General features: G+C 55.4%; 3 protein-coding genes across 7 annotated transcripts; 1 reads left to right on the top strand and 2 right to left on the bottom strand.

The window, feature by feature from the left end:
• The first annotated feature begins 3,226 nt into the window (after nt 1–3,226).
• Nucleotides 3,227–5,973, top strand: SPSB2 (splA/ryanodine receptor domain and SOCS box containing 2). Of its 4 annotated transcripts, none has more exons than XM_047739554.1 (3): nt 3,227–3,300; nt 3,882–4,625; nt 5,554–5,973. In XM_047739554.1, the coding sequence occupies exons 2-3, from the start codon at nt 3,962–3,964 to the stop codon at nt 5,679–5,681; spliced, it is 792 nt and encodes a 263-aa protein (XP_047595510.1). In that variant the 5' UTR covers nt 3,227–3,300; nt 3,882–3,961; the 3' UTR covers nt 5,682–5,973. The 4 variants fall into 4 exon arrangements, with proteins under 4 accessions (XP_047595510.1, XP_047595513.1, XP_047595511.1 ...); XM_047739557.1 differs by having other exon boundaries at nt 3,249–3,270; XM_047739555.1 differs by lacking the exon at nt 3,227–3,300 and adding an exon at nt 3,521–3,641.
• Nucleotides 5,974–6,071: 98 nt separating this feature from the next.
• TPI1 (triosephosphate isomerase 1) lies at nt 6,072–9,633 on the bottom strand. The gene is made up of 7 exons (XM_047739552.1): nt 9,393–9,633; nt 8,069–8,192; nt 7,872–7,956; nt 7,665–7,797; nt 7,281–7,366; nt 6,756–6,843; nt 6,072–6,666 (listed from the first exon to the last, which is right to left on the bottom strand). Exons 1-7 carry the CDS (start codon nt 9,616–9,618, stop codon nt 6,548–6,550), a joined length of 861 nt encoding a protein of 286 aa, XP_047595508.1. The 5' UTR covers nt 9,619–9,633; the 3' UTR covers nt 6,072–6,547.
• Nucleotides 9,634–10,394: 761 nt separating this feature from the next.
• Nucleotides 10,395–23,644, bottom strand: USP5 (ubiquitin specific peptidase 5). Of its 2 annotated transcripts, none has more exons than XM_047739545.1 (20): nt 23,216–23,644; nt 20,150–20,275; nt 19,814–19,880; nt 19,485–19,618; nt 19,182–19,327; nt 18,761–18,945; nt 18,196–18,290; nt 17,170–17,363; nt 16,450–16,521; nt 16,078–16,165; nt 15,825–15,950; nt 15,277–15,430; nt 14,778–14,952; nt 14,061–14,149; nt 13,241–13,432; nt 12,572–12,715; nt 12,348–12,493; nt 11,985–12,138; nt 11,647–11,731; nt 10,395–11,021 (listed from the first exon to the last, which is right to left on the bottom strand). In XM_047739545.1, the coding sequence occupies exons 1-20, from the start codon at nt 23,423–23,425 to the stop codon at nt 10,928–10,930; spliced, it is 2,676 nt and encodes an 891-aa protein (XP_047595501.1). In that variant the 5' UTR covers nt 23,426–23,644; the 3' UTR covers nt 10,395–10,927. The 2 variants fall into 2 exon arrangements, with proteins under 2 accessions (XP_047595501.1, XP_047595502.1); XM_047739546.1 differs by having other exon boundaries at nt 13,310–13,432; nt 23,216–23,643.
• Nucleotides 23,645–23,912: the final 268 nt, after the last annotated feature.

Genomic DNA, 23,912 nt, shown 5'->3' with positions numbered 1-23,912 from the left:
TTGCCAATGACCGAAAAAATCTCATTAAGTAGTCAAACCTGATTTTCTGCTCTCTGTGTCCTCCTTAACCCTCTTCTCACTCTACATGCTCTCTGTGGGGCCCCTCTCTGATTCTCATAGTTCAGCTTCTGACCAAAGAATGTCACACCTCCCAAATTTACTTCTCCAGCCCAGGCCCCTTACTACCCCCGCAGACCTGCAATTTTCATGTGTGTGCCGGATGGTTCCATCTGGTTGTTGCTCAGACACCTCAAAAACACGTTGTAAAGTGAACTCACATCCCTCCCCCACTCCCCTGCCCCTTTCCAATGGCTTGTCTTTCTGTCATCTCTATCATCATTAGTGGTACCCCCTTCCAACAGTCTTCCAGGCTAAACCTTTTCTCTCACCTCAGCATCTTATCAGCCACCCTAACTTGCAGTTTCATAAGTGTTTCTTGAATTTTTTTCTTCCTTATTTCTACTGCCTCATTTCAGGCTCTTGACACTCGTCACCCAGGTGGCTGTAACCAGTCTCTTTGCTTCTAGTTCTATTTCCCCCGAAACCTCCTTTATGTTGCTGTGCCACGGTGGTTTTTCAATTTTTTTTTAAGATTTTATTTATTTATTTGACAGACAGAGATCACAAGCAGAGAGACAGGCAGAGAGAGAGGAGGAAGCAGGCTCCCCGCTGAGCAGAGAGCCCGATGCGGGGCTCGATCCCAGGACCCTGAGATCATGACCTGAGCCGAAGGCAGCGGCTTAAGCCACTGAGCCACCCAGGCGCCCCCAATTTTTTTTTTTTTAAGTAATCTCTACACCCAGCATGGAGCTCAAACTCATGACCCCAAGATCAAGTGTTGCATGCTCTACCGACTGAGCCAGCTGGGTCCCCTCATGGTGGTTTTTCTAAAATGACTATCTGTCCATGTTTCTCTTCTGTTTCCTTCATATGTGTCTCCATTACTGGCCTGTCCTACAGGAGAACATTTGCATTCCTTAACTTGGCCAATAAGGCCACTGTCATTTGGCACTGACTTCTGTAGGCTTGTCTCTCATGGTTTCTTTCTAGCTGCAGGAACACTGAAGTCTTCAAACTTCCCCAAACCCATCTCCTGCTTCTGGCTTTTTTCATGCTGACCTCTCGGTCTGGAATGATTTCTCCATGTAGCAACCCTAATCCAACCCCCATCCTGCAGAACTACCTCCTGGGCCCATTTTTAGTCATTCTTTAAGATTCAGCCCAGTGTAACACTCCAGGACACCTGCCTAACTGCTTGATCCCTGGTTAGGAGTCCCATCCTTTTGATTCCCATAAGACTTTCTTTATTCCTCCATAATTTCATCTACTACCTGATAAACTGTTTTATTTTGTTTTTATTTATTTGACAAAGAGAGAGATCACAAGTAGGCATAGAGTCAAGCAGGGAGGGCCGGTTGGGGGAGTGCAGAGCAGGTTCCCCGTTGAGCAGAGAGCCCGATGCGGGGCTTGATCCCAGGACCCTTGGATCATGCCCAGAGCCAAAGGCAGAGGCCAACCCACTGAGCCACCCAAGCACCCCAATAAACTGTTTTATAAATGTCTTGTTACCTCCTTGGGGATTCACAGTTGCATCTTCCGTGCTTAGCATAGATGATTAAATTTGAACTCGAACCTGCTCTGAGTTCACATGTATATAACCTCACCGAATCCTCACTATGGCTTATGCAGTAGATGCCAACAGTATCTCCATTTTACAGAGGAAGAAACAGGTATTGGGGAAATTCAGTGGTTTGCTCAAGGTCACACGCATACTGGCCTTCAGGTATTCACACCCAGTTAGCTTGGCTCCACATGTGTCATCCTTCATCACTATATTACATTGACCCCCCCCTTTTTTTTTTAAGATTTTATTTATTTTGCAGAGAGAGAGAGAGTACAAGCAGGGGGAGCAGCAGAGGGAGAGGGGGAAGCAGGCTCTCACTGAGCAGGGAGCCCGACTCAGGCCTCGATCCCAAGACTCTGGGAGTATGAGCTGAGCCGAATGCAGATGCTTAACGACTGAGCCACCCAGGTGCCCCTACATTGCCTTTGTATAGAGTGGACACCTAGTAAATGTTAACAATAATAGTTACGCTCAGTTATTGTATAATAGGTACCGGACTCCGCTAAGTGCTTTACCTAGATATTTCAGCTCCACAACAATCCTATGAGGTAGTACCATCATATTTCCATTTTACATAAGAGAAAACGGATTTGGGGCGCCTGGGTGGCTCACTGGGTTGTCTGACTCTTGATTTTGGCTCAGGTCATCGTCTCAGGGTCCTAGGATGGAGACTCTGGAGGCCGGGGGGGTGCGGTGGGGGGCAGTGTCTGTGCTCAGCAGGGAATCTGCTGGAGATTCTCTCCCTCACTCTCTGACTCTCCACCCCTGAAATAAATAAGTAACTCTTTTTTTTTAAAGATTTTATTTATTTATTTGACAGAGATCACAGGTAGGCAGAGAGGCAGGCAGAGGAAGAAAGAGAAGGAAGCAGGCTCCCCGCTGAGCAGAGAGCCGGATGCAGGGCTCCATCCCAGGACCCTGGGACCATGACCTGAGCCGAAGGCAGAGGCTCTAACTCACTGAGCCACCCAGGCGCCCCCAATAAATAAATAACTCTTAACAGAAAGAGAGAAAACAGGTTTAAGAGAAGTTTGTTGAAATCTCCCCTAAGGTCATAGAGCTAATTAGTTACCTTGCTTCACTCACAACCAGAGTCTTTTTTTTTTTTTAATAAAGATTTTTATTTATTTACTTGACAGAGAGAGATCACAAGTAGACGGAGAGGCAGGCAGAGAGAGAGAGAGAGGGAAGCAGGCTCCCTGGTGAGCAGAGAGCCCAATGCGGGACTCGATTCCAGGGACCTGAGATCTTGACCTGAGCCGAAGGCAGCGGCTTAACCCACTGAGCCACCCAGGCGCCCTCACAACCAGAGTCTTAACCATTATACTCCGCCATATGAGACCAACAGTTTGGGAACGGACTGACATCCAAGATGAAGACTAGAACAGCACCGAGCCCTAGGACACCTACCTCTGAAAACAGAGTTCAGAACCTCTGGCATAGAACAGACCGACTCACAAGTGGGGCAGAAAGAGACCAGTCCAGAAACAGTGACCCACAATCAAAGGGACACAGAAACAGATTTCAGCACACTGAAAGCCCCTCCTTGACCCCATGCCCTTCCCTTCTAGGAGCTCAGGAGTCGGTTGCTCAAGCGGCTCAAAAGTCTTGACGATGGAGAACACACTTCCGGGGATCCCAAAGCGGTAGAGTTCACTGTGAGCCTCAACAACCAGGTGCAGACTCCTTTGCGGCCGAGAAGGGTTAACCAGAGGGGAGGGCCTCCACGCGGGGGTGGGACCTCGGGGCGGGGTCCACAGGTTAACTGCCCGGTATTGGCTTTAGGGTCCCGTGGGGGCGTGGCCGCGGGGCGGGGCGGGGCGCGACCTGGGGCGGCGACGAGAGGGTTAACCGACCCGGTGCTGTGGCCGTGGGGGCGGGGCATGGGGGCGGGGCGAGACCGGCGGAGGTGCTGGAGGCGGAAGCTGCCGGCAGTCTGCGCCCAGCGCGATTCGGCCACCTTTGGCTAAGTCCCTATTGAGGCCCGGTGACCTCCGGACCTGGGAAGCCAAGCGAGGTTCGGGGGCGGTGACTGGGCACGGGATGGGGAAAGGAGACGGCCCTGGGGAGGTCCAAAGGGGGCGAACTCGGGAGAGTCTGGGGAGACCGAGACAGATGGGCGAGGGCAAGGTGATGGGCCAAGAGGGAGGGGAGGGAAGTGGTGGGCAAACATGCGTGAAAGGATGTGGAGCCTGGGCGAGGAGTCCCCGCCGGGATACCGCACTTGAAACCCTCATTTCTCCCAACTCCTCTCTAGATCAACCCGGTGCGGGAGCTCAACTTTCAGAAGAGAGGCGCGCCAGGAAGACTCGGGGATTCCTTCACCTCCTCACCTTCATGGGCCAGACGGCCCTGGCAGGGGGCAGCAGCAGCACCCCCACCCCACAGACCCTGTACCCTGACCTCTCTTGTCCCGAGGGTTTGGAGGAGCTGCTGTCTGCTCCCCGTCCTGATCTGGGAGCCCAACAGCGCCACGGATGGAATCCCAAGGACTGCTCAGAGAACATCGAGGTCAAGGAAGGGGGGTTATGCTTTGAGCGACGGCCCGTGGCCCAGAGCACTGATGGGGCCCGGGGTAAGAAAGGCTACTCGAGGGGCCTGCACGCCTGGGAGATCAGCTGGCCTCGGGAACAGAGGGGTACCCACGCCGTGGTGGGCGTGGCCACGGCCCGCGCCCCGCTGCAGGCTGACCACTATGCGGCGCTGCTGGGCAGCAACAGCGAGTCGTGGGGCTGGGACATTGGGCGGGGGAAGCTCTATCATCAGAGCAAGGGGCCCGGGGCCCCCCAGTATCCAGCCAGACCTCACGGTGAGCAGCTGGAGGTGCCGGAGAGGCTGCTGGTGGTTCTGGACATGGAAGAGGGAACTCTGGGCTACGCTATTGGGGGCACCTACCTGGGGCCAGCCTTCCGCGGACTGAAGGGCAGGACCCTGTATCCGGCAGTAAGCGCTGTCTGGGGCCAGTGCCAGGTCCGCATCAGCTACCTGGGCGGAAGGAGAGGTGAGCCCTGGGGCAGGTGTGGGGAGACTGTTTTGTTACTGGTGGCTGTGGTATGGGATGGCAGTTCGCTGCACACCTTATAAGAGCAGAGGGAATGGGCCTTCATCTGACCTGCCTCCTACTTCTATTCAGTGTGGGGAATGGCAAAAGGGCTTCACGGCTGTTACTTAACTGTATCCCAGCAGCAGTAGAGATGAAAGTGAGGCTCGGGAAAGCCATTTGCTGCTAGTGGTGAGTGCTCAGAACAGAGTGAGGTGCTCCAGGGCTTTCCAGCAGATAACAAGCTCCTGAAGCAAGAGGTGCATAGAGTTAAATGGATGCTGGACTAGCTGTAGGAAGAGAATGGACAGTGCCAAGCACCCAGGGTGTGGACCAGATCTCCTGGGATCTGACCTGTCTGTGCTATTTCCTTCTAAGGGGCCTTTGAGGCCCTGGGCAGCTAGAGGGAGAGCAGGAAGGGAGACAGGGTGTTCGTGTGGGGCCTCTTCTAGAAAGGATGGGGCCCCCAGCCTCGGGGCTGATGGAACTTCACCCTGCTCTGCAGTTGTGTGCTCAGCAGAGGGTGGGTACCTCTCCCCGGTGGAGAGTTATTCAAGAGTGGAGGAGTGCCATCCTTCCTCTCACCTCATTATTCTCGGCTCCAAGGCTCTATGGAATCCAAGCCTGGATGAGCTCCACTCTGGTCCAAGCTGCCTTGGCCTGTTGCTTTAGGGGCAGGGGGGAGCTTAGCTAGAGCTTCACCCCCCTGCATGAGATCAGTGATGCCTACGACCGCAAGAGCAGGTGTGGAAATTTGGGGTGCCTTAGAGCCTCCTCTCAACCAAGACTCCAAGCAGGAAAGCAGAAGGGAATTTGGGCAGGACCCTGTAGTGTGAGGTCTGGCTGGTGGCTACATCCGAACTTACCTTCCCCTCCTTCTCTCCCCCAGTGGAGCCACACTCCCTGCTGCACCTGAGCCGCCTGTGTGTGCGTCACGCCCTGGGGGATACCCGGCTTGGCCAGGTATCTGCTCTCCCCTTGCCCCCTGCCATGAAGCGGTACCTGCTCTACCAGTGACTTCCTGGACACCACAGATGGGACAGCACAGATGGCGCTGGGGCCTTGAGGCCACCCCTTCCCTGGGGGGGTGGGGCAGCAGCACTGCTGGCCTAGACCAGCTGCTTTCAAGCCAATAGGCTGGGGGGAGGTGAGGCTGGGCCCCTACCCCAACCCAAGCTCTGGGGATCCCACAGCTCCCGAGCCCCCCAGAGGGGTGGATGGGAAGGAGCTATTATTCAAGGTTATGGCCTCCTGGTACGTAAGACATTTTTTTCAAGTAAAAATGGTAAGAGATGTGCTATTGCAGAAACCTGTTTGTGGTATTTTTTCTGTACAAGTGTTCTGTGCTGCCTCAGAAAGGAAAAGATGATATGGGCAAGTACAGTGAAGGAGGACACGCCACAAGGCTCAGTGCCAGGTGTTTATTGCCCCCCCACACGTGGGATTGCTCACATACACAACACACACAGGCATTGGCATGATGGGAGAGAGCAGCACCTCTGGCCTCTGGGTGAAGGACAGGGCGTTCTCTCAGCCCCTGGCCTCAGGGAGCGAGATGGGAGACGAGGATGGCTTCTCTCTCCTGCCCTCACTGGGGTCTGAGGGGGCCCACGAACAAATGCCACCCCTTCCATCTCTCAGCCATCGAGAAGCCACCTTGGTGACATGTTTCGTTCCAATCGTTTGTTACGTGGAGAAGGGATTGGCCTGGTCCCAGCCATTACAGGGGAAGGTGTAAACATTAAGGAAGAGGTATACTTTGGCCACAAAGAGGACGACACCATCAGAAGCATGTGTGGGGTGGGGGAGGAGCACTGTTACTGAGCTTCTGAGCTATCTAGTCCCTGGCTTAGCAGGAAGAACAGGGAAGATGGCCGGGGGGCTTATTGTTTGGCATTGATGATATCCACAAACTCTGGCTTGAGGGAAGCCCCACCCACGAGGAAGCCATCCACGTCAGGCTGGCTTGCCAGCTCCTTGCAGGTTGCTCCAGTCACAGAACCTGGGAAGGGAGAAGAAAGAGGGAATAGTCAGGGATGGACTAGGAGGTCCGAGTCTACCCGTTATCAGGTGGGAGCCAAACCCACTTACCTCCATAAATGATACGGGTGCTCTGAGCCACGGCGTCAGAGACGTTGGATTTAAGCCATCCGCGGAGCTTTTCGTGTACTTCCTGGGCCTAGAACAAGAAGCCAGATGAAGTAAGCCTTTTCCTGCCTTTCACTCAAAGGCTAAAAGACCCCGGGCCCCAGTGAAGAGAGGCAGTGTGGTTTCAGGGCAAGAACCCTGAGATCAGAGTCAGAATGCCACAGCTCCAGTACCACCCAGACCCTGGAATGGATGTCCTTGGACAACTCACTCTACTCTGGACTTGGGGATTCCTGTCTTTACTATTATTATTTTTAGGTATTTTATTTTTTAAAGTAATCTCTACATTGAGCATGGCGCTTGGACTCCCGACCCCAAGATCAAGAGTCACATGCTCTACTTACTGAGCGAGGCAGGAACCCTGGGGGCTCCTGTCTTTAAAATTAGGGGTTGGCTCAGGTGATCTCTGTTGCAGTCCAGTCCTACGCAGGCAGGTAGGGGAGGGGCAGAGCTCCTGGGCTCGGTTACCTGTTGGGGTGTTGCAGTCTTGCCAGTCCCAATGGCCCATACAGGCTCATAGGCCAGGACAACCTTGCTCCAGTCTTTCACATTATCTGTGGGACAGAGATCACAAATGAAAGGATGAACAGGAAGGAGCTAGCCAGCTCGTTGCCCAGGGGATCAAGAACGGTGGTGGCCTAGTGCCCCCTGGTGGCTGTTGGAGGAACTCCAAGTGGCATCTATACCATCTGGGCAGGAACAGAAGTGATATGGAGGATGCAAGGGTTCTCACCCTCCCCTTTCCTGTATCAGCATGGGATGGGGATCAAGTCAGGCTGCGGGGCATCTGACCCCACCTTCTGTGCCTCTGTAGCCCTGGTCAGGCTCAAAGGTCCCCTTTTCCAGAGTTACCTGCGATGACCTTGGTTTGCTCAAAAACAACCTTCTCAGTGATGCCAGCTTCCCTCTCATCTAGCTTCTCCCCAATGCAGGCAATTACTCCAAGTCCCTCTGCCAGGGCATGGGCCACTTTCTGTCCAATCAGCTGTTGAGGAACAGATTTGGTGACACAACCCCCTTGGAATAAGGCATCTCTTACCTCCCTTCCTGGTTACTAACCTCATCTGACTCCCCAAAAACGTGCCTTCTTTCAGAGTGCCCCAGGACTACCCACGTGGCTCCACAGTCTTTGATCATGCCAGGGCTAAAGGAAGAGAGAAAGCCATGTTTCAGCCAAGAGCCCACCTGTGGCTTTCCCCTCAAAAAGGGAAGTGAGGGGAAGGTCCCCACAGGCCCCCCTCCTGCCTGCATCTCACCTGATCTCCCCAGTGAAGGCCCCGTTCGTCACTTTGTAGCAGTTCTGTGCAGCCACAGCAATCTTGGCGTCCAGCTTCTGCCTGGCAAAGTCGATGTAGGCGGTGGGGGGTGCACAAACCACTTCTGGAGAGTGGCAATGATGGCACAAGGGAATGAGGTCACAAGGAAGCCATTCTCCAGGCTCCATGCAGTGTTCTGGAGGGCCCTCGCCTTCATCTTATTTCTCAGTTCTGCCTTCCATCCCTTTTCACTCCAGCAAGATCATCTTTGTCCACTTCCCAACCCAGCTGGGCCACACCCAACTCCTTGAGCCTTCCAGGTGTCCCTGGGAGGCCACGGCCCTCGCCCTGCCCTCTGCTCTTTAACAGCTGTGGTTCTGATTTCCCCAGGCTATTCTGGGCTTAGGCACCTCCTAGACTCAGCATTCTCTTGGAGCCAACCACGCCTCCCTTCTAAAATAGTCCATCCTTAACGCACCCAGGCAAGGATTTTTAGCAAAAGCAAAAAGGGCCAACTCCTGGGGTTTATATTGGGGTCTTTGGGGAATAAACCAGGGCTTCTTTTGATCAGGCCGGTGTTTCTGTGACTGAGGTGAGTGGGAGGGTAAGGGCCGAGGACAGCATTCTTTGCCCGTGGGTGGCGGGTGTGTGTGTGTGTGTGTGTGTGTGTGTGACAAGCTCATCGAGGCCTTGCGTTTTCCCATTTTCAGCCTGCAGAAGGCTGTAGGATCGCTCCTCATTCCCTAATTGCCCATCTTGTTTGGAACCTGCTCAGCCCCTTCGTGGGAAGGCAGGCGCCATCCTGGCCAGTGAAGGATAGAGCGGAGAGCTCAGGAGGCCACCGCCGCCCGGGGGTGGGGGGACTCGGCCCGCCCAGCAAGGCGCGGGGAGGAGTCGCGGGCTACGTGCGCCGGCGCACGAAACAGACCGACGAGGGGGCAGGTAGCTGGATCCCCGCACGCAGGCTCAGCCTCCTCCCCCACACGGCGGGGCTATCGCCAGCCTCCCGTGATCGTCCGCAGGGGCTCCGTTCCTATCCCCGGCTCCCGTAGGGTCCCGGGCCCAAGTTCACCCACGGTGACCCCAGAAATCCCCTCCCGCCCCACGATCCGAGGGCACCCTTACATGTAGCCCGCCTTTCCCCGCCTCGACCCACCCCCGGTATTGCGGCTGCGGGGTCAAAGTCCCGACCCCCACCCGCCCTCGCGCCCAGCCCTGCATCCAGGTCCACGCGGACACCCGGCTAAGCGAGCTCGGGAGAGGGCGCTTGCCACGCCCGACCTCCCCCAATCCCGGCCCCCGCCCCCGCCCGGGCAGGGCTTACCGGTGTCGGCCGGCACCTTGGCTGCGTTCAGAGTGGTGATGAGCTCCCCCAGGTTCTTCTTCCGCCCGTTCATCTTCCAGTTCCCCCCGACGAAGAACTTCCTGGAGGGCGCCATGGCGCTGCTGCCGACACCCTGAAGGTCAGAAGCAGCGCGCAGCCGCTGCCACTGGCCGCTTATGTAGAGCGCCGTGAGGCAGAACTCCGCCTCCTCCCCGCCCTCGGCCATGGTTAGTCCGGCCCCGCGCCTGGAAGCCCCGCCCGCCGCCGCGGCCCCGGCCCGCCGCTCGCCGCCCGCCGCCGCTGTTGCAAGGCTGGGATGTGACTCCTCCCCCCTTATTGTAGCAACGTTCCAGGGGCGTCCGGGGGGCCTCGGGCGCTTCGACCCCACCGCCTGGCTTTCGAGGGGAGGCGAGAACCCACCCTCGGGGGAGCCCCACTTCACGACTACAGCCCCCCAGGGGCCAGAGGTGCTTCCAAGAGGAGCTTGGACTCCCGACTGCTTGGCCTGAGATCGCATTGCTGGCCCGGACCGAGGGAGCTCTGAGGGGGCAGGTCTCCAACTCTGAGAAAAGGACTTCTTCCCTCCGCTAACCCCCCCCGTCGGAGTAGCTGCATCCCAGATTGCTGAGCAGGCACCTTTGACCTATGGGGGGAGGGAGGGCAGTCCCACAGCTACGCGGCCAGTAGGAGGGTTCAGAGGGGGAGGGGCGGCCCTTGGCACTTGGGACCCCTCTGGTGTGACTGCGGGAGGGACGGCGGAGTTCTTCACCCCCATCTTTGCTCTGTGTCATCCCACTTCACTGCCCCTGATCTGACAGTACCCAACCCCTAGCTTTCTTGCACTGCCCCAGTGCTTGCTCCCCCGCCCCCATCTCACAGCCCATTTCCAAAGAGCTCTAGAAATAGTGAAAGTAGAGAACGGCCCAGGGAGGGGGCAGAGGCAGCTCTCCTGCTGGCCCCAGACAAGATCGGTCTCCCTCCACGTACCAAACAGGACACAACTTAGCCATTGTACTTTTTATTCACATCGTGTATTTTGGCATTTTCCAGAGAAGGGCAGGGAAGAGACAGGGTTGGGGAAAGACAGGCTGGAGGGCGATGGGGATCCCCATTTCCCTCACAGCCCTCCTTGCCTGACCACACAGGGAGCAAACACAAAGAGGGAGGGGAGGCATGGACGCCCCATCCCCGTGGAAGAGGCTGCACAAAGCTACACCCAGGCGCACACACAAACAAGCCCCCCTCCACATCAGGGGCCGGCAGGGTTACACAGAGAAGCAGAGCACTGTGGGTTCAAGGGGCGGGGAATGCAACGAAGTCTCCTCACAGACAGGTGGCCCGCCCCTCCCATCCCCTTCCTGCTCTATCCCCAAAGTCTCTCCAGTGTCCCCCGCTTTGCTTGGCCATTCTCCTGTGGCCTTGAGCTTCTTCCCTGCTGCTGAGGACAAAAAAAGGGTACAGAGCAGGGGGGGTGGTGGCTGAAGTCCATCCCTCAGCCCCTATCCCTCATGCCAGATGGTCTGTCCCCTGTCCTCTTAGCTGGCCACTCTCTGGTAGAAGTAGATGTAGCCCAGGTCCTTGGGTGGCTTCTCAGAGGCACACACTTTCTGGTCATTGTAGATCACCCACCTGGGGAGGCGGGCGGGGGGGAGGGTGGAGAAGGATGAACAGACTGGGCATCCACTCCGCATCAGCTTAATCTCTGACACAGCCCCTGGAGTAGATCCTGGTGATGCCGGGGCAAAGGTCCCCCACATTCTCAACCTGGGCCCCTGCACCCACAGGCTAGCTGCTACCTGCCTGAAGGGAGTATCCCAATCCCATTCCCTGCTTGGTCTTCAGATCCTCCAGCACCTCTTTGGCCACCCGCACCCACTCCTTCCAGGCCCAGGACCACCAGCTCTTTCTGGAAAGGGCCAGCCAGTAAGTAGTTTAGGTTTTACAGGCCATCCGGTCTCTGACACAATTACTCAACTTTCCTGCTGCAGTGTGGAAACAGTCACCAACGACACCTACATGAGTAAGTGTGCTTATGCTCAGTAAAACTTTATTGAGAAAAGCAGGTGGCCTTGGGCTCTCTGTCATCGGCTGATCCCTGCGGTCAGGCGTTCTATGCATTTCTGGTGTCTCTGTGCCACCCCATCCCCCCAGCAGCCCTTTACCTTCTCCCACAAATATCCTGAAGACTTCAGGATGTCCCCACTCTTCCCCACCAGCACTCCCCAGTTCCGAATGTGCCCTGCCAGCCCCTCACCTGCCTTCCTTCTTGATGTGGCAGACATAGTGACCACACATGGTAGAGGTGCCCATGTGACTGATGAAGGCAAAAAGCTGATACTCTAGAGGAGACAACGAGAGGGGTCCCTGAGCACCAGCCCAAACTCAGGATGCCAGTCTCAGGGACTGGGGGGCAGCGACTGGGTCACAAGTCTGTCTTGGCCTCCTTAGAATCCCACCTTCAGAAGCCACGTCAGTGGAAAGAAGCTTCTGCCCCCTCTGCTTCCTGAGGGAAGCAGAGCTGCGTGGGAATGAGGAACTGGTAGCGGACTGGCTAGACTCCACTGGCCCATCCTGCTTCCCAGGGACACTCACTTCCAGGCCCATCCCGGACTTTAGGTCCCACTGGCACGGACTCGGAGATGGAGTCGGCAGCCGAGCGGCCCTCCGAGATGTCCATGGCGGCTTCTGCATCCAGGTCATCAATGTGACTGAAGATCCAGTCCACAGCCCTTTCTAAACTATTGTTCTTGGAGAGGAGGGAAGCGTTACTCTTTCCAACAAGTTCAGGGCAAGAAAAACCACCAGTGAAGGCCTCATCTCCTTCAGTGCAGCCACAAAAGGGAGGAAGCCTCGGCCTTGGCTGTCCCACAAAGGTCTGGCTCACAAAGGATGGAACCTCACCACCACCCGTTCTTCCCCATGGGCCCCCAGTCCTCAGCCAGGGGCAGCCCATACCGTGGCCCGAAGAGCTTTCAGGGCCTGGTCCCGGGAAAAGCCCATGGAAACAATGGTGCTCACGCAGTCCTCCGGTGGGGGATCAGCTGCTGCACTAGTGGAGCCAGGCCCGCTGGAGCCAGGCAGGATGAGGGGGTTTGCAAAATCTGTGGGGGTGAAGGGGTTGAAGTGTGCGTGTGGGAGGATGGGGGCCCTATCCCACCCTGCTGCCCAGCCCAGCCTACCTGGATCGTCCATATGTGACATGACCCAGTTCATGGCGGCCTCAGCCCCACTGTTGCCCGTGTAGTAGACAGCCTTGCGGCAGGCATCCATAGGGAAGCCCATCTCCACCAGCTGGATGATGACCGATTCGTCCAACATGGGTGCTATGGGGGGAGAAGTGAGGGCATGGTGACACAACTCCTTGGGCCACTATCTGCCCCTCCTGCCTCCCACGGTCCAGCCCCCCAGCCCTCTCCCAACCCCCCACCCCCATTGCATGCATTTTCCTTCCATGGCCTGGCACATTACTCCAGAACCAAAATGGCGGCACGCCATGATATGGATCCCGCAGTACTAGAGACACAGAACTGAGGCTAAAGCTCTCTCATAGATCCCCGCCTCACCCATTCTCACAGAATGGGCCCCATTTCTGCAGTATGATGCCTGCCTGTCCCCACCCCCAAGTGATGAGGTGACAAGGGCAGAGAGGCAACTGGCCAGCGTTACTGCCATCCACACAGAGAATGCGGCTGGGAGTGCTCTAGTCAGTCCTCACATCCAACAAGAGGGCAAGGGAGATTCGAAAGGGAGGGCAGGAGAAACACAAAGGACAGGGTCAAGGGGAGGCAGGCAGAAAAAACCCCCATTGGCAAAGAAGAGAGAGACAGGCAGGAAGAAGAGTCACTAACATGTCGGAGAGGAGAAGTGAGGGGAGCAGAAGGAGTCTTCGTCTTCGTTGCCATAGAAACCAAGGCTACCTTTGGGCTCATCCGGAGTGACCAGGGGTGGGGCAATGTCAGGCAGCTCCTCCTCTCCAGGCTGCAGCCCTGCACCCCTCAACTGGGAGATGTCTAGCTCCTCCGGCATCTCAATGGACACGTCTGTGATCGCAATGGTGGGAAAAGGGTCACCTTGGCAGCTCCCTGGGGCCCTCCCGGAGAAAGCACTTGGGGTTCCTCAAAGCCCTGCCCCGCACCATGGCACTGCTCTGTAATAAGGAGCTGCTCAGAGCGGTTCCAGTCGCGGGGATCCTGGTGTCACGTAATGGTGGGCCTGGGAATCAGGAGGCCTGGCCTCTAGTCCTAGAGCTACCTGAGAGATGCTATGGACAAGAGTGGGGGCCTCTGACTCGTACAGCGCAACGATCTCATACCTCTGTGGGTCACGACTTATCTAGGACAGGACATGAGGTGAAATCAGTAGTTCTCAAAGCCATTTGGGCAGTAAGACTTGGGAGAACCGTTTCAAGATTATCTAAATGAGAACCTCTTACCAAGTATAAAAGTTAACACTGTGAGATCCGCTTTTGGTTCTGAATCATCAGTGTAAAATCAAGTGCTTTACTATTTTTAGTCCATGCTTTTCAAACTCGGCTCATTTTGAAATACTTAGGGTAATGTTTTCCTCCTTTAGAGGAAAGTTGGAGAAACGCTAGGTTACACATGGTAAGGCCCCTTCTTTTTCTAGCATTTTCTGCTTAACCTCCCTCGCTCGTCCCAGCCACCATACCCAGTTTCTTGGGCACCCAGTCTAAGCCGAAGGTGAACTTCTTGATCTGGATGACCAGGTAGTCAGGGAAAGAGGCAAATCGTGTGGTCCTAGGGAAGAGAGAGCATTCTGGTACCCAAGAGAATCCCAAAGTTCTCTTCTCCTGAAACCCCCACCCTGGGGTTCAGCCTCTCATGGGTAGAAGACCTGAGAGCCCAGAAGACACTTCAGATTCTTATCTTGCCCTGGGCAGACATCAGAGCATCTGCAGACAAGGAGCAGCAGAAGCCAGGGGCCTGTCAAAGGGGTGGGGGTGGGAGGGGGGAGAATGGCTGAAATACCTTAAGACCAAAGCACGCTTTCAGATCTCAAGCCTATGCCAATGAAAGAATGAGGCTCAAACTCAGGCCATTTGCTAGAAATCCAAACTCTGTCCAAAATGCAGACTATGTGTCTTTGCCCTGCCAAAACCGAGGGCACGAGTGGACAGAAGCTGCACTAGAACGTGACCCTGTCCCACAAGAGAAGACGGCGTGACAGGGACAGGACAAGGGGATGTGGCAATCATCCACATCGACTGCTGCTGGGGCTTCTCGCTTCCCTCAGAGCCAGCTCCAACAGACACAGCCCTGAGGAGCCAACCAGGAAGGGACAGAAGACTGAGAACGAGGCAGAGGATATTTCTGGGATCACCCTGACAGCGGCCCGAAACCGGAGGCGCAGACCACCAGGACTTACTTGACAGCTACGGATTTGGCCTGCAGGGCCGTGCTCCAGAAGTCGTCCACCTGCTCCGGGGCCCCGTAGGCCTCCAGGCAGGAGCTGAAGGGTACCTGGGCCCGGACCAGCTCTGGCAGTGGCAGTTTCTCCTCCTCGGCCTGCCGCTTCTTCTCCTCATACTCGAGAAGCTCCTCTGCTGACAGAATTGGTGGGTGAGTTCTTCAGAGGCTACAGCCTCTTGCCCTCCTTTTTGCCTTGCCAGACCGGCCCTGAGGCCAGGACGATGTCAGCTGCCCCCTGCTCTCCAAACCCACGTGACCCATACACGGCTGATCTTGCCTTTGGCCCCAGCACAGCGCTGACAAGCCAAGGTGCTCCTACCTCCCCGAGACAGCCCTGCTCTGGACTCCCAGCTAGGGAAGAAGGGCACCCCGTGGGCTCTGCTTCCATATGTGTCCTAGCGCCCCTCCCAGGCCTCACAGCCCCACCACACCCAGGCCTTGCTGGAGCAACCTGCCTTTGTTAAGGGCTGTGTCCATGGGCACAGGCAGCTGCATGATATAGTCAACTCGCTGGGTGTACTTGACCTTCTCTGTGGCCAGGCACTTGATCTTCTCCTCCACCAAAAAGCGGAACACCTCGTTAGGGTTTTCAGAGCTCCGACAATTCCTCTACGGGAAAGAGCCAGGGTGGGGAGGTCTGCGCGGTCAGGGAGGGGAACGGAAGCCTGACCCCGGGCCCTCACCCCAGTGATCATAGGAGACAGTGGTGGAACATATTGGTATTTTTCTCTGCAGGCAATAAGCATCCTCATCTCATTTTCTCTGGGTGTATCCTGCATTCAGCTGCAAACCCATTGAGCAAAAGGATCGCTGCTTAGCTTTCCCAGTCTCCATGGGGGCACCTGCTACTCACGGGGAAGACCCGGTGCACGCAGACTCCCCGTGTCCCAGGGAGGGCCTGACTGGGGCTGACTGGAAAGAATGGGCAGGAGGGAGACAGGCGAGAGCTGCATCAGAGGGAGGGAGTGTGGAACAGCCTCCTTGCCATCTTGCCAGCTCTTACCTCCACCATGTTGATGAGGTGAAGAAAGAACTCTTGGGCATCCTGCTGCCGGTTGGTGGAGAACTCAGGGTGACCCTTGCCAATGAGGGCCTTGAACATCCGAGGGGCGATGCCATCTTGAACTTCCTAGGTAGAGCCAGCGCAGCGATTCAGCTGGGGCTCAAGAGGCCACAAGGGGCCTTGTTTAGACATCTCCCAGACCTCAGTCTCCCCTTAATTCCAGAGCCTGAAAGGGATAGAGTCCCAGACTCACCTTTTGGTCTGGGACCTGCTCCCCATCGCCTGATTCCGGGGCTGGCTTGGAATACTCTCCCGAGAGCAGGCCGTGGCCCAGTTTGGCCCTGCGTTAACATCCAAGAGAACCATTTAGCTTCAGTCCACTAATGACCATCTGACCTCTCTTTGTGCCTTTCCTCCCCAACTCAATCTCTGCTGATGGCCCTTAGGCAACTCTCTACAATGTGAAAAACCGCAGACTTCCCAGGAGCCCAAGTTGAGGCAGACAGCACGGCCGGAGGCAAACCCTACACTACTGCCCACTCCAGGCGGTGGTCGTGGAGGAGAAAGAAGGCATGGGGGCGGCGAGGCTCTCAGGAGCCTCTGTACACAGGACCTGGCTACATACACCTGGGTGCTGAAGTCCTGAGTAGGGTCCGTCGGGGCATTCTGGAAGATCTTCTCCAGCTTATCCACATACCTAAGAGCCAAAGAAAGCATAATTAGAGGTGCTTTGGCGTGGGCTCCAAGGGAAAGGGGAGGGAGTATTACCCACTTGCTCAGGGAATAGGCTCCCTCCAGAGTGGGGAGTTACGGGGTTGAACCGCAGAGTCTCCATTCTTCCCGACAACCTGACCTTCCTCCCCTTCCCACTGTGCCAGCATAGTTCACTCAGCTACCTTCTTTCCCAGTCTCCTCCCCAGGAGTGATCCAGGGGAAGGAAGAAGGCAGCCTGGGAGAAGGGTAAGGACAGCTTCCATTATCTGGGATGAAACAGGTCTTTCTCCTAGTGTCCCAGGCCCTCCCCTTTCCCCAGGGGCTACATGGCCACAGCAGGTCCTCATCTGCTGTCACTGGTCTCAAGTAGAGAGAGCATCCCCTCCCCACTGAGTCAGGCAGGAGGCCAGGGAGCGCCCTGGGATCGGTGTTCTGCCCTCAGTGGGACCCGTGGGGCTGGGGGACAGTGCTGCTCGAACTGATGGGAGTGTGCCAGCCACAGTGTCACAGGAACTAAGACAGCCAGAAGACAGAGGTCCTGACAGTGGCTTAAGGAGTGTGGCCTAGAGGCTGGCGTCCAGCAGAGCTGTGGGGCAGGGGTCCACAGTTACGGGGAGGGGGTGCCACTTACTTCCTCTGGAAGTCGGGGATGCTGAAGAGCACCTGGACCACCGAGTTGAGGTAGCAGCTGTTACCCAGGTTCCGGATGCCCGTGTAGCCAGGCCCAAACAGGGGCTTCAGGGGCACACCCAACTCCTGGATCAGCTCCCATTCACCAATCCGCTGGTTCATATCGATTTCTAGTTCCGTCATCGTCTTGTCCGTCTACAAGGGAAGGGGCACTTCAGACCCGGTGAGAAACTCAGTCCTGGATTTTTCACACTGATCCCTCATAGCATCTGGGACAGTCCCCAGCCAGAGCTTCGAATGTGTACGATTACGGACTCTCATATAGGATACACACTGGCTAGTCCTAGTCCCAGTTCTGGAAGGTCATGCGCAATTGTTCCCTATGCCTTGAGTCATCAGGCCTCTGCCCAGGTGACAAAAAGAAATGAATGGGATTCCCTCTGCTTGAAGTATTTTTTCCATTCTGAAGTTACCCCTTCTCACCCCTCAGCTCTGCATGCAGGTATCACTGCTTCGATCCCCTTGACCGGCCCGGTCCTCCTGGTATACACAAATCCTGCAGCACCTGTCTGTCTCTCTGTAGTTTTTTTTTTTTTTTTGAGTAGGTGCCACACTGGGCATAGAACCCAACACGGGGCTTGAACTCAAAACCCTGAGATCAAGATCTGAGCTGAAATCAAGAGTCAGATGCTTAACCCACTGAGCCACCCAGGCGCCCCTCTAGGTCTTTTTCCCAGCACCCCTCGGTTTGTGGTTAGTCATTCATTCGCCTGAGCAGATGATAAGTGTCTGCCTTTCTGTCTAGAATATGAGTCTGTCTTAGTCACACAGTGCCTAGCATATAGTAGGTACTCAGTAGTATTCAATGAGTAAATAAATGATTCTAGAAAGCTTTTCAAAGGAAGCGCAAATGTCCTGGGGACCGGGATAACTGTGGCAGCTGCCGCTGACACACTGCTTCAGCCTCAGGCTGGGATGGGTCTGGCAGGGAGGGATGAGGAGCATCGGAATCCGAAGGGGACCTCACCTTCTGCATCTTTAGCATGTCAATGCCAAAGTGGGACAGGTGCTCAGCCAGGTTGGGGTCCAGGACCATGTCATCCTCATCATAGGAGTACACGTCTAGGGCAGGAGGAGTGGGGTCAGAGGGGGAGGCTCTGGACTAGTCAGGCCTCCAATCCCACTCCCTGCCCCAAGGGGGCGCTGGTGGGACAGAAGCATGAGCCCATAAAGGCAGCCCTCTTTGGCGGTCCTGAGAGGCAGTGCGGTCATTGTTATGGTCACCGGCCCTTCCGAGACTGGCTGTCAGGGATGATGGTGTGAAAGAGGGCGAGGACTGGAGTTACTTGTCACTCTACCGCGCAGGGTAGGGTGCTAGGCTCCGAGGGGTTTGGAAGGATACTCATTAAACAGATAATGCTGGTAACCTCTAAGAAAAGGACTGGGATTTGGTGGGTTAACTGAAGATTTAGTCTCATCTGCAACATTTTCATTGTTTATCAAGAGAACGCACGGACATGTTCTTTCATATGCAACAAATAACAGTTAAGACACATTCCAGCAGGGAGGGAAAAGGGGTGGGGCGGGAGTACCGGCTCCATCAGGTGTGATGGTGCCCAGCTTGACAGCTAACGGGTAGCCTGTCTCCCTGTAGTGCTCCACGGCATGGTTGTTGCCCCCGCTCCCGTCGAAGTAGCGTCGGCCACAGAGAATGGAGCCATCTGTCAAGTTGAGCCACAGGTTCTCTCTCATGTCACACTTGGAACACTTCCAGCCACTAACCCGGGGAGAAGAAAGTCACTGAAACAGGAGTCAGGGGTAATGGCATTGGCCCCCTGCCAGTCCCAACAGCTCCCTCTTCTCTCCTTTCGATGTCATTTTGCTGAGTTCATCTCCCCTAGTCAGCCTCCTTAGCCTGCTCCCGACCCTCTCTCCCACCAGATCCCCCGGGAGGGTGGCCTCTCTGCCATGCTCTGGGGAGTTGTACCCCAAGGTGGAGGGGCCAGGCCTCACCAGGGAGGGATTCGAGCTGGGTTGTCCAGCTGCTTGAGGTTGAAGGCATGCTTAGACACCTGTCGTACTTCTCCATCCCAGGCCTGCACCTCCTGCTTGCGGGAGGCCGAGTCAGCTGACAGCAGGGCCTCCACCGCACTGGTCACCTGGGGGAAGCAGAGGGTCAGAGATGGCACCCAGCCCTCCCCCCTCCCCTGTCCCTATAGCCCCTCAGTCTCCAGCTTTCTCAGGGCTTCCCCAAGACTTCACTGCTCAGGCTCCCCTAGCCCTAGAGTCCCTGGTAGGGTGGGATGGTATTCATACCCGATCTCTGACAATGTCAGGCAGTCCCCCCAACCCATCCCGGGCAATCTCCAGGTAATCCGGCAAGATAACAATCTTCACATCCTCATCATATTCAAATTTCTCCTCGCTGAGGTCAAATCCGCCTTCCATGCCTGGTAAAACAGGGAAGAGGAGGGAGGGTAGGATGACCACCACAGGTAAATGTCCCTCCTCCCGTACAGCATCTCCTTGTGTCCCCCTCCAGAGCTCTAGGGGCACTGATCAGGCCCATTCTTCTGGGGCTTTCCTGGAATGCCTGAGAGCAGGGAAGACCAGTTCAAGAAGAATAGGACCATAATGGAACTCACCAATTGCCAACCGGGTGGGCTTCTTACGGGGGGGATCTCCAGTGCTTGTAGTGGTGTCCTCTTCCTTCTGAAATCAGGCAGGAAGGGCCAGGATCAGCAATGGGTACCAGGGAAGGGACAAATGGGGAGGACTGACAGGACAGAGGGGGTTAATCTTAGCAGGGAATGGAACTAAAAAAAAAAAAACACGGGTGCTGAGTTCTAATGATACCAACAGAAATAGGTGAGAGGGGGAAATCGAGGCCAATAGGAGGTCAGAATGGAAGAGACAGATTCAAAATGGAGGTGCAGTGGAGCCTCAATATCCCCCCAGCCTTGCCCCAGCTCTGTCCCTACCGGGCGCCGGGTCCTCCGGAGGTGCAGGTAGACTCGCTGGCCTGTCTTGTTGAAATGTCTCTCCACATACTGTTTCCCAAAGCCCAGGAATGTGTTCATGCAGATGTACAGGCCACCCTCAGACTCCTGTAGTACAAGAGGCAGGGGGGAAAGCACAGGGAGGATGCAGCCTGGCCAGGTGGGGAAACCAAGACCCAAGGCCGGATGTTGCTGGTTTCCAAAAGAAAGGCTCTGTTCTCCAACACCACATGGCTCTCGGGAAGTCATTTAGCCTTTTAGGACCTGGTATATGGCAAAGATTCTCACCCCTCTCCTATGAATTTGATAACAACCAAGGATACCAGCGGCAGAAAAACACCTGTCAGTCATCATTCCTCTTCCGTCTTGGTTCTTCTTTGGGCTCTGGAGCCTTCCAATCAATTGCAGAGAACTCCCTTTACTTTTTTTTTTTTCTTTTAAGATTTTATTAATTTACTTGAGAGAGAGAGCGTGCACAAGCAGGGGGAGAGGGAGAGACAATTTCCCCACTAAGCAGGACCCCAGGTTCATGACCTGAGCCAAAGGCAGACGCCTAACTGTTGGAGCCACCTAGGCACTCCCCTTTTCCTCTTTCCTTGAGGTAAATTGGAGTCAAATACTATGGATTTCCAGGGCCAGTGATTATATTCAGAGGGAAAAGGGGTCTTTTCCCAGGAGAGGAAAGGCCTGCATGCCAGACACATAACCTAAAGCAGGGACACAACGCCCTGTCTCATCTCCAGGACTCAGAAAACCTTCCGGACTCGAGGAGCAGAGATGCTAGCACTTGAACAATACACCCAATTCCTGAGCTTGCCAGCAAGCCCAGACTTTTCCTTTACCACACCCTACTAGGTCATTAAACCTTGGTCCACGCTGGGTCTTCTCCCTTCTTTCCTACTAAAGCCTAGCTCCAGGGTAACAATGCCTTGTCCGGTGCTCACTGCTATACCTGGGTCTCATTTGGCAGGGACACGAAGACCAGCATTCTCCAGCCACTACCCAGCTGCCTCCCCTCTGACCAATAACTAAAACCCCCACTGAAGTCCATCAACTGCCAACCTCAAAGCCATTCCCCCCAGAGAATAATCTAGCAGCACCTGCTAAGACAGCTAAAACACATATAACCCAGGAAGAAAACAGGGAAAAACAAGGGTCCATCCCAAATCACAGCTAAGGAGAGAGGATGAGCTTCTCTAAAATGGAACAAGTCTGCCAGTGCCTTTGTGAATAGTGATGGATAAGGTGGAGGAGATAATCGGAGAAAACAAGAGTCTTGCCTCAGATCTGAGCTACGACAGGCGTCTTCTGCCTTGAATACACGCCTCAGTGGCCTTGAAAAATTCTCTGTGATATGAAAAATAGGGCACTCTCTAAGGCAGTTCTTGGTCCCATTGATTGCTCTGTACCACTCCCTAGAACAGTGTGGATTACAACGTTGAGGAGCAAACGGGACATTTTTCATCAGGGAGGTCAAATAAGCTCCCTTACTACCATGAACCCAATCTGAAGATCATCAAACATGCCAGAAGTCAGTTAGGAAAGCAACTAAGCCACACTGGAGATCTCCTGACTTGGGATGACAGGAGGAAAGTATAACAAGCTTACAAAAACACATTTGGATTATTTGAAGCAGTTACTAAAGAGAGACAGACAGGAGTGTGAAGAGGGACCCACTGACTTCTACCATCTGTTGGTAATTAAGAAAAACCTTTCCCTCCTGAGAAAGACAGCGCTTCACCCCGCACTTGATGAACTGGGTGGCATGTGGGAGCTCCCCGGTAACCGAACTCCTTGGTTGGAAATAAAAATACACTGGTTTCCTCAAGGCTTGGGAACCCTGGAGCTCTGCTCTGAGCCGTCCTCTTTTAGCTTTGCCAAAGGCAGACTCCAGAGAAGCTGCACATTGTCTGAGGCTCAGATCAAAGCCTAGCAAACCAAGCAAACCACAAATCGCAGTGATGATCCTGAACTGGGCCTTAGATCATGCTGCTATACTCAGCACTGGCGATGCATTAATGAAGCCTTTCCACTCTGACTTGCAGTTTTCCCAGCCATGAGCTGGTCTGGCTCAACACCCTGGGCAGGGCCCAGCAGCCGCTGGTCGGGAGGGGTAGTGAGGGGGGCGGATCCCAACCGGGCTGCTGCCCTCTCAGTTAAGGCTCTGGCCAGGCCAAAGGCTAGTCTCCGCTTGAGGGTGACACAGGAAGGCAGAACTGCAGGAAGGGAGGTTCCGGGTGGAGCCTGCAAAACGTGAAGCATGGTGTGGGTGGAGGCTTTGTCTAACTAGTCAAGAGTGGGAGCGGGATGGAAAAGGGGTCTTAGTATCCTCCACGAAAGACACCGTCTCCCTGGGAATACTTTTAAAAGGGTTCCCTCTGCTCTCTGTGACGGGCGGGAAAAAGAGAGGGGGCTGCAGTCCCAGGTCACCTCAAAGGAGAAACGACTAGAGCTTTCCTCCCTTCTCTCTCTCCTCCCTACCACCAATGACCCACCTCCCCGCCCCCTGTCTATATTAACCATGGGTGGAGTCTCTCTAACTCGGCCCTTCTCAGAACCGGCCTTCTTCACAGTCCCCTCCAGACTACTAGGCGCCCACGAACTGCAGTCCCCACCCTCCAACCCTAATCCCGGCCCCGGACCGTGCGGGGTCGCCCCATCCCTCCCACACGAGACTACAAAACCCGGAGGGCCGTGCGCGGCAGGCAAGGCCAACTCCCAGGCTTTCGCAGGGGTCCACTTGGGGGATGTAGTCCGACGATCGGATGCGCCTCTACCTTGGAACAGCAATGAGGGGAGAGAGCGACTACGATCCCCACAGTGCTCCACGAGACGGGGAACGGGCGAGGCAGGCGCGGTGGCTTCCGGGGGCGGTAGTCATACGACAGCTCCAGCTAATTAAATGCAACGGCAGGGAGGAGCGTGGGAGACTACAAGTCCCATGGTGCATCGCAGGAAGGCGGTAGCCCAAGCCTTGCAGGCCCCGGCAAAATGACCAGGGCGATGGAAGGAAGTCGTGCTCGCTGCGGGCGTGGGGAATGGGCTTACCGGTGTGTCGAAAGAGAAGGCGCATTCGTCTTTGTGGACCCGGTCTCCAGCCTTAGGAACCCGGATCGTCGGTAATACTGACAGCAGCGCCTCCTCACTCAGCTCCGCCATGACACCGGCAGCAGCTCCTCCACACACAGCGGCTCCCACCGTTCCCAGTCCCCCACCCTCTAGGCTTGCCGTCCAATGAGCACTACTCGTTAGGTGCATGCGCTAAAGGGAGGACTCGCGAGAGTGGCAGTTGGACGTAGCCTGCCTACTAGTGCTCCGCCCTCTGCCCCACTCTTGACTAACGCCAATGAAAAGCGCTTCTAATGCAAGCGATGGTCGAGAGAACCAATCCCACACTCCCAAGGGCAGAGCGCATGTAGAGCAGCGAGGAGGGTCCCGGAGTTTTGGATGCTCGGATTCTGGGACCCCTACGGTCCCTTCGCGTGTCTTCTATCAAAGAGCAGAAACTGACGGTTGTTTAAACCAATCAATCCCAGAAACTTTCCTGGGTCCTGTCCAATCGGGAAGTAGAAGGCCAGTTGTACTCTTGGTATTTGAACAGGGGCTGTCCAATGAGGCGGAGTATGAGAGGGTCGTGCCGAGTGATTGATAACTCCGTCAGCCAATAAGGATTACTAGCTCTGTCGCCTCAGAAAAAACCTTCATAACTACATCTCCAGTTGGATCTGTACAAAATCGCGTAAAA

This window comes from Lutra lutra, chromosome 8, assembly GCF_902655055.1.
Source record: "Lutra lutra chromosome 8, mLutLut1.2, whole genome shotgun sequence".
Lineage (NCBI taxonomy): Eukaryota > Metazoa > Chordata > Mammalia > Carnivora > Mustelidae > Lutra > Lutra lutra.
Note: the sequence above shows the minus strand (reverse complement) of the source record. Positions and strands in the feature narration are given on the sequence as shown.

What these genes read in the sequence shown, in the direction of transcription:
- SPSB2 (XM_047739554.1), top strand. Translation starts at nt 3,962, where the DNA reads ATGGGCCAGACGGCCCTGGCAGGGGGCAGCAGCAGCACCCCCACCCCA. An exon ending in CTACCTGGGCGGAAGGAGAG is followed by an intron (nt 4,626 to 5,553) that starts GTGAGCCCTGGG and finishes TCTCTCCCCCAG; the next exon opens with TGGAGCCACACTCCCTGCTG.
- TPI1 (XM_047739552.1), bottom strand. Translation starts at nt 9,618, where the DNA reads ATGGCCGAGGGCGGGGAGGAGGCGGAGTTCTGCCTCACGGCGCTCTAC. An exon ending in CAAGGTGCCGGCCGACACCG is followed by an intron (nt 8,193 to 9,392) that starts GTAAGCCCTGCC and finishes GCCACTCTCCAG; the next exon opens with AAGTGGTTTGTGCACCCCCC. An exon ending in AGACTGCAACACCCCAACAG is followed by an intron (nt 6,844 to 7,280) that starts GTAACCGAGCCC and finishes TTCTTGTTCTAG; the next exon opens with GCCCAGGAAGTACACGAAAA.
- USP5 (XM_047739545.1), bottom strand. Translation starts at nt 23,425, where the DNA reads ATGCACCTAACGAGTAGTGCTCATTGGACGGCAAGCCTAGAGGGTGGG. An exon ending in ATCCCCGACTTCCAGAGGAA is followed by an intron (nt 16,522 to 17,169) that starts GTAAGTGGCACC and finishes TTTGGCTCTTAG; the next exon opens with GTATGTGGATAAGCTGGAGA. An exon ending in ACCTCATCAACATGGTGGAG is followed by an intron (nt 15,431 to 15,824) that starts GTAAGAGCTGGC and finishes TCTTTCCCGTAG; the next exon opens with AGGAATTGTCGGAGCTCTGA.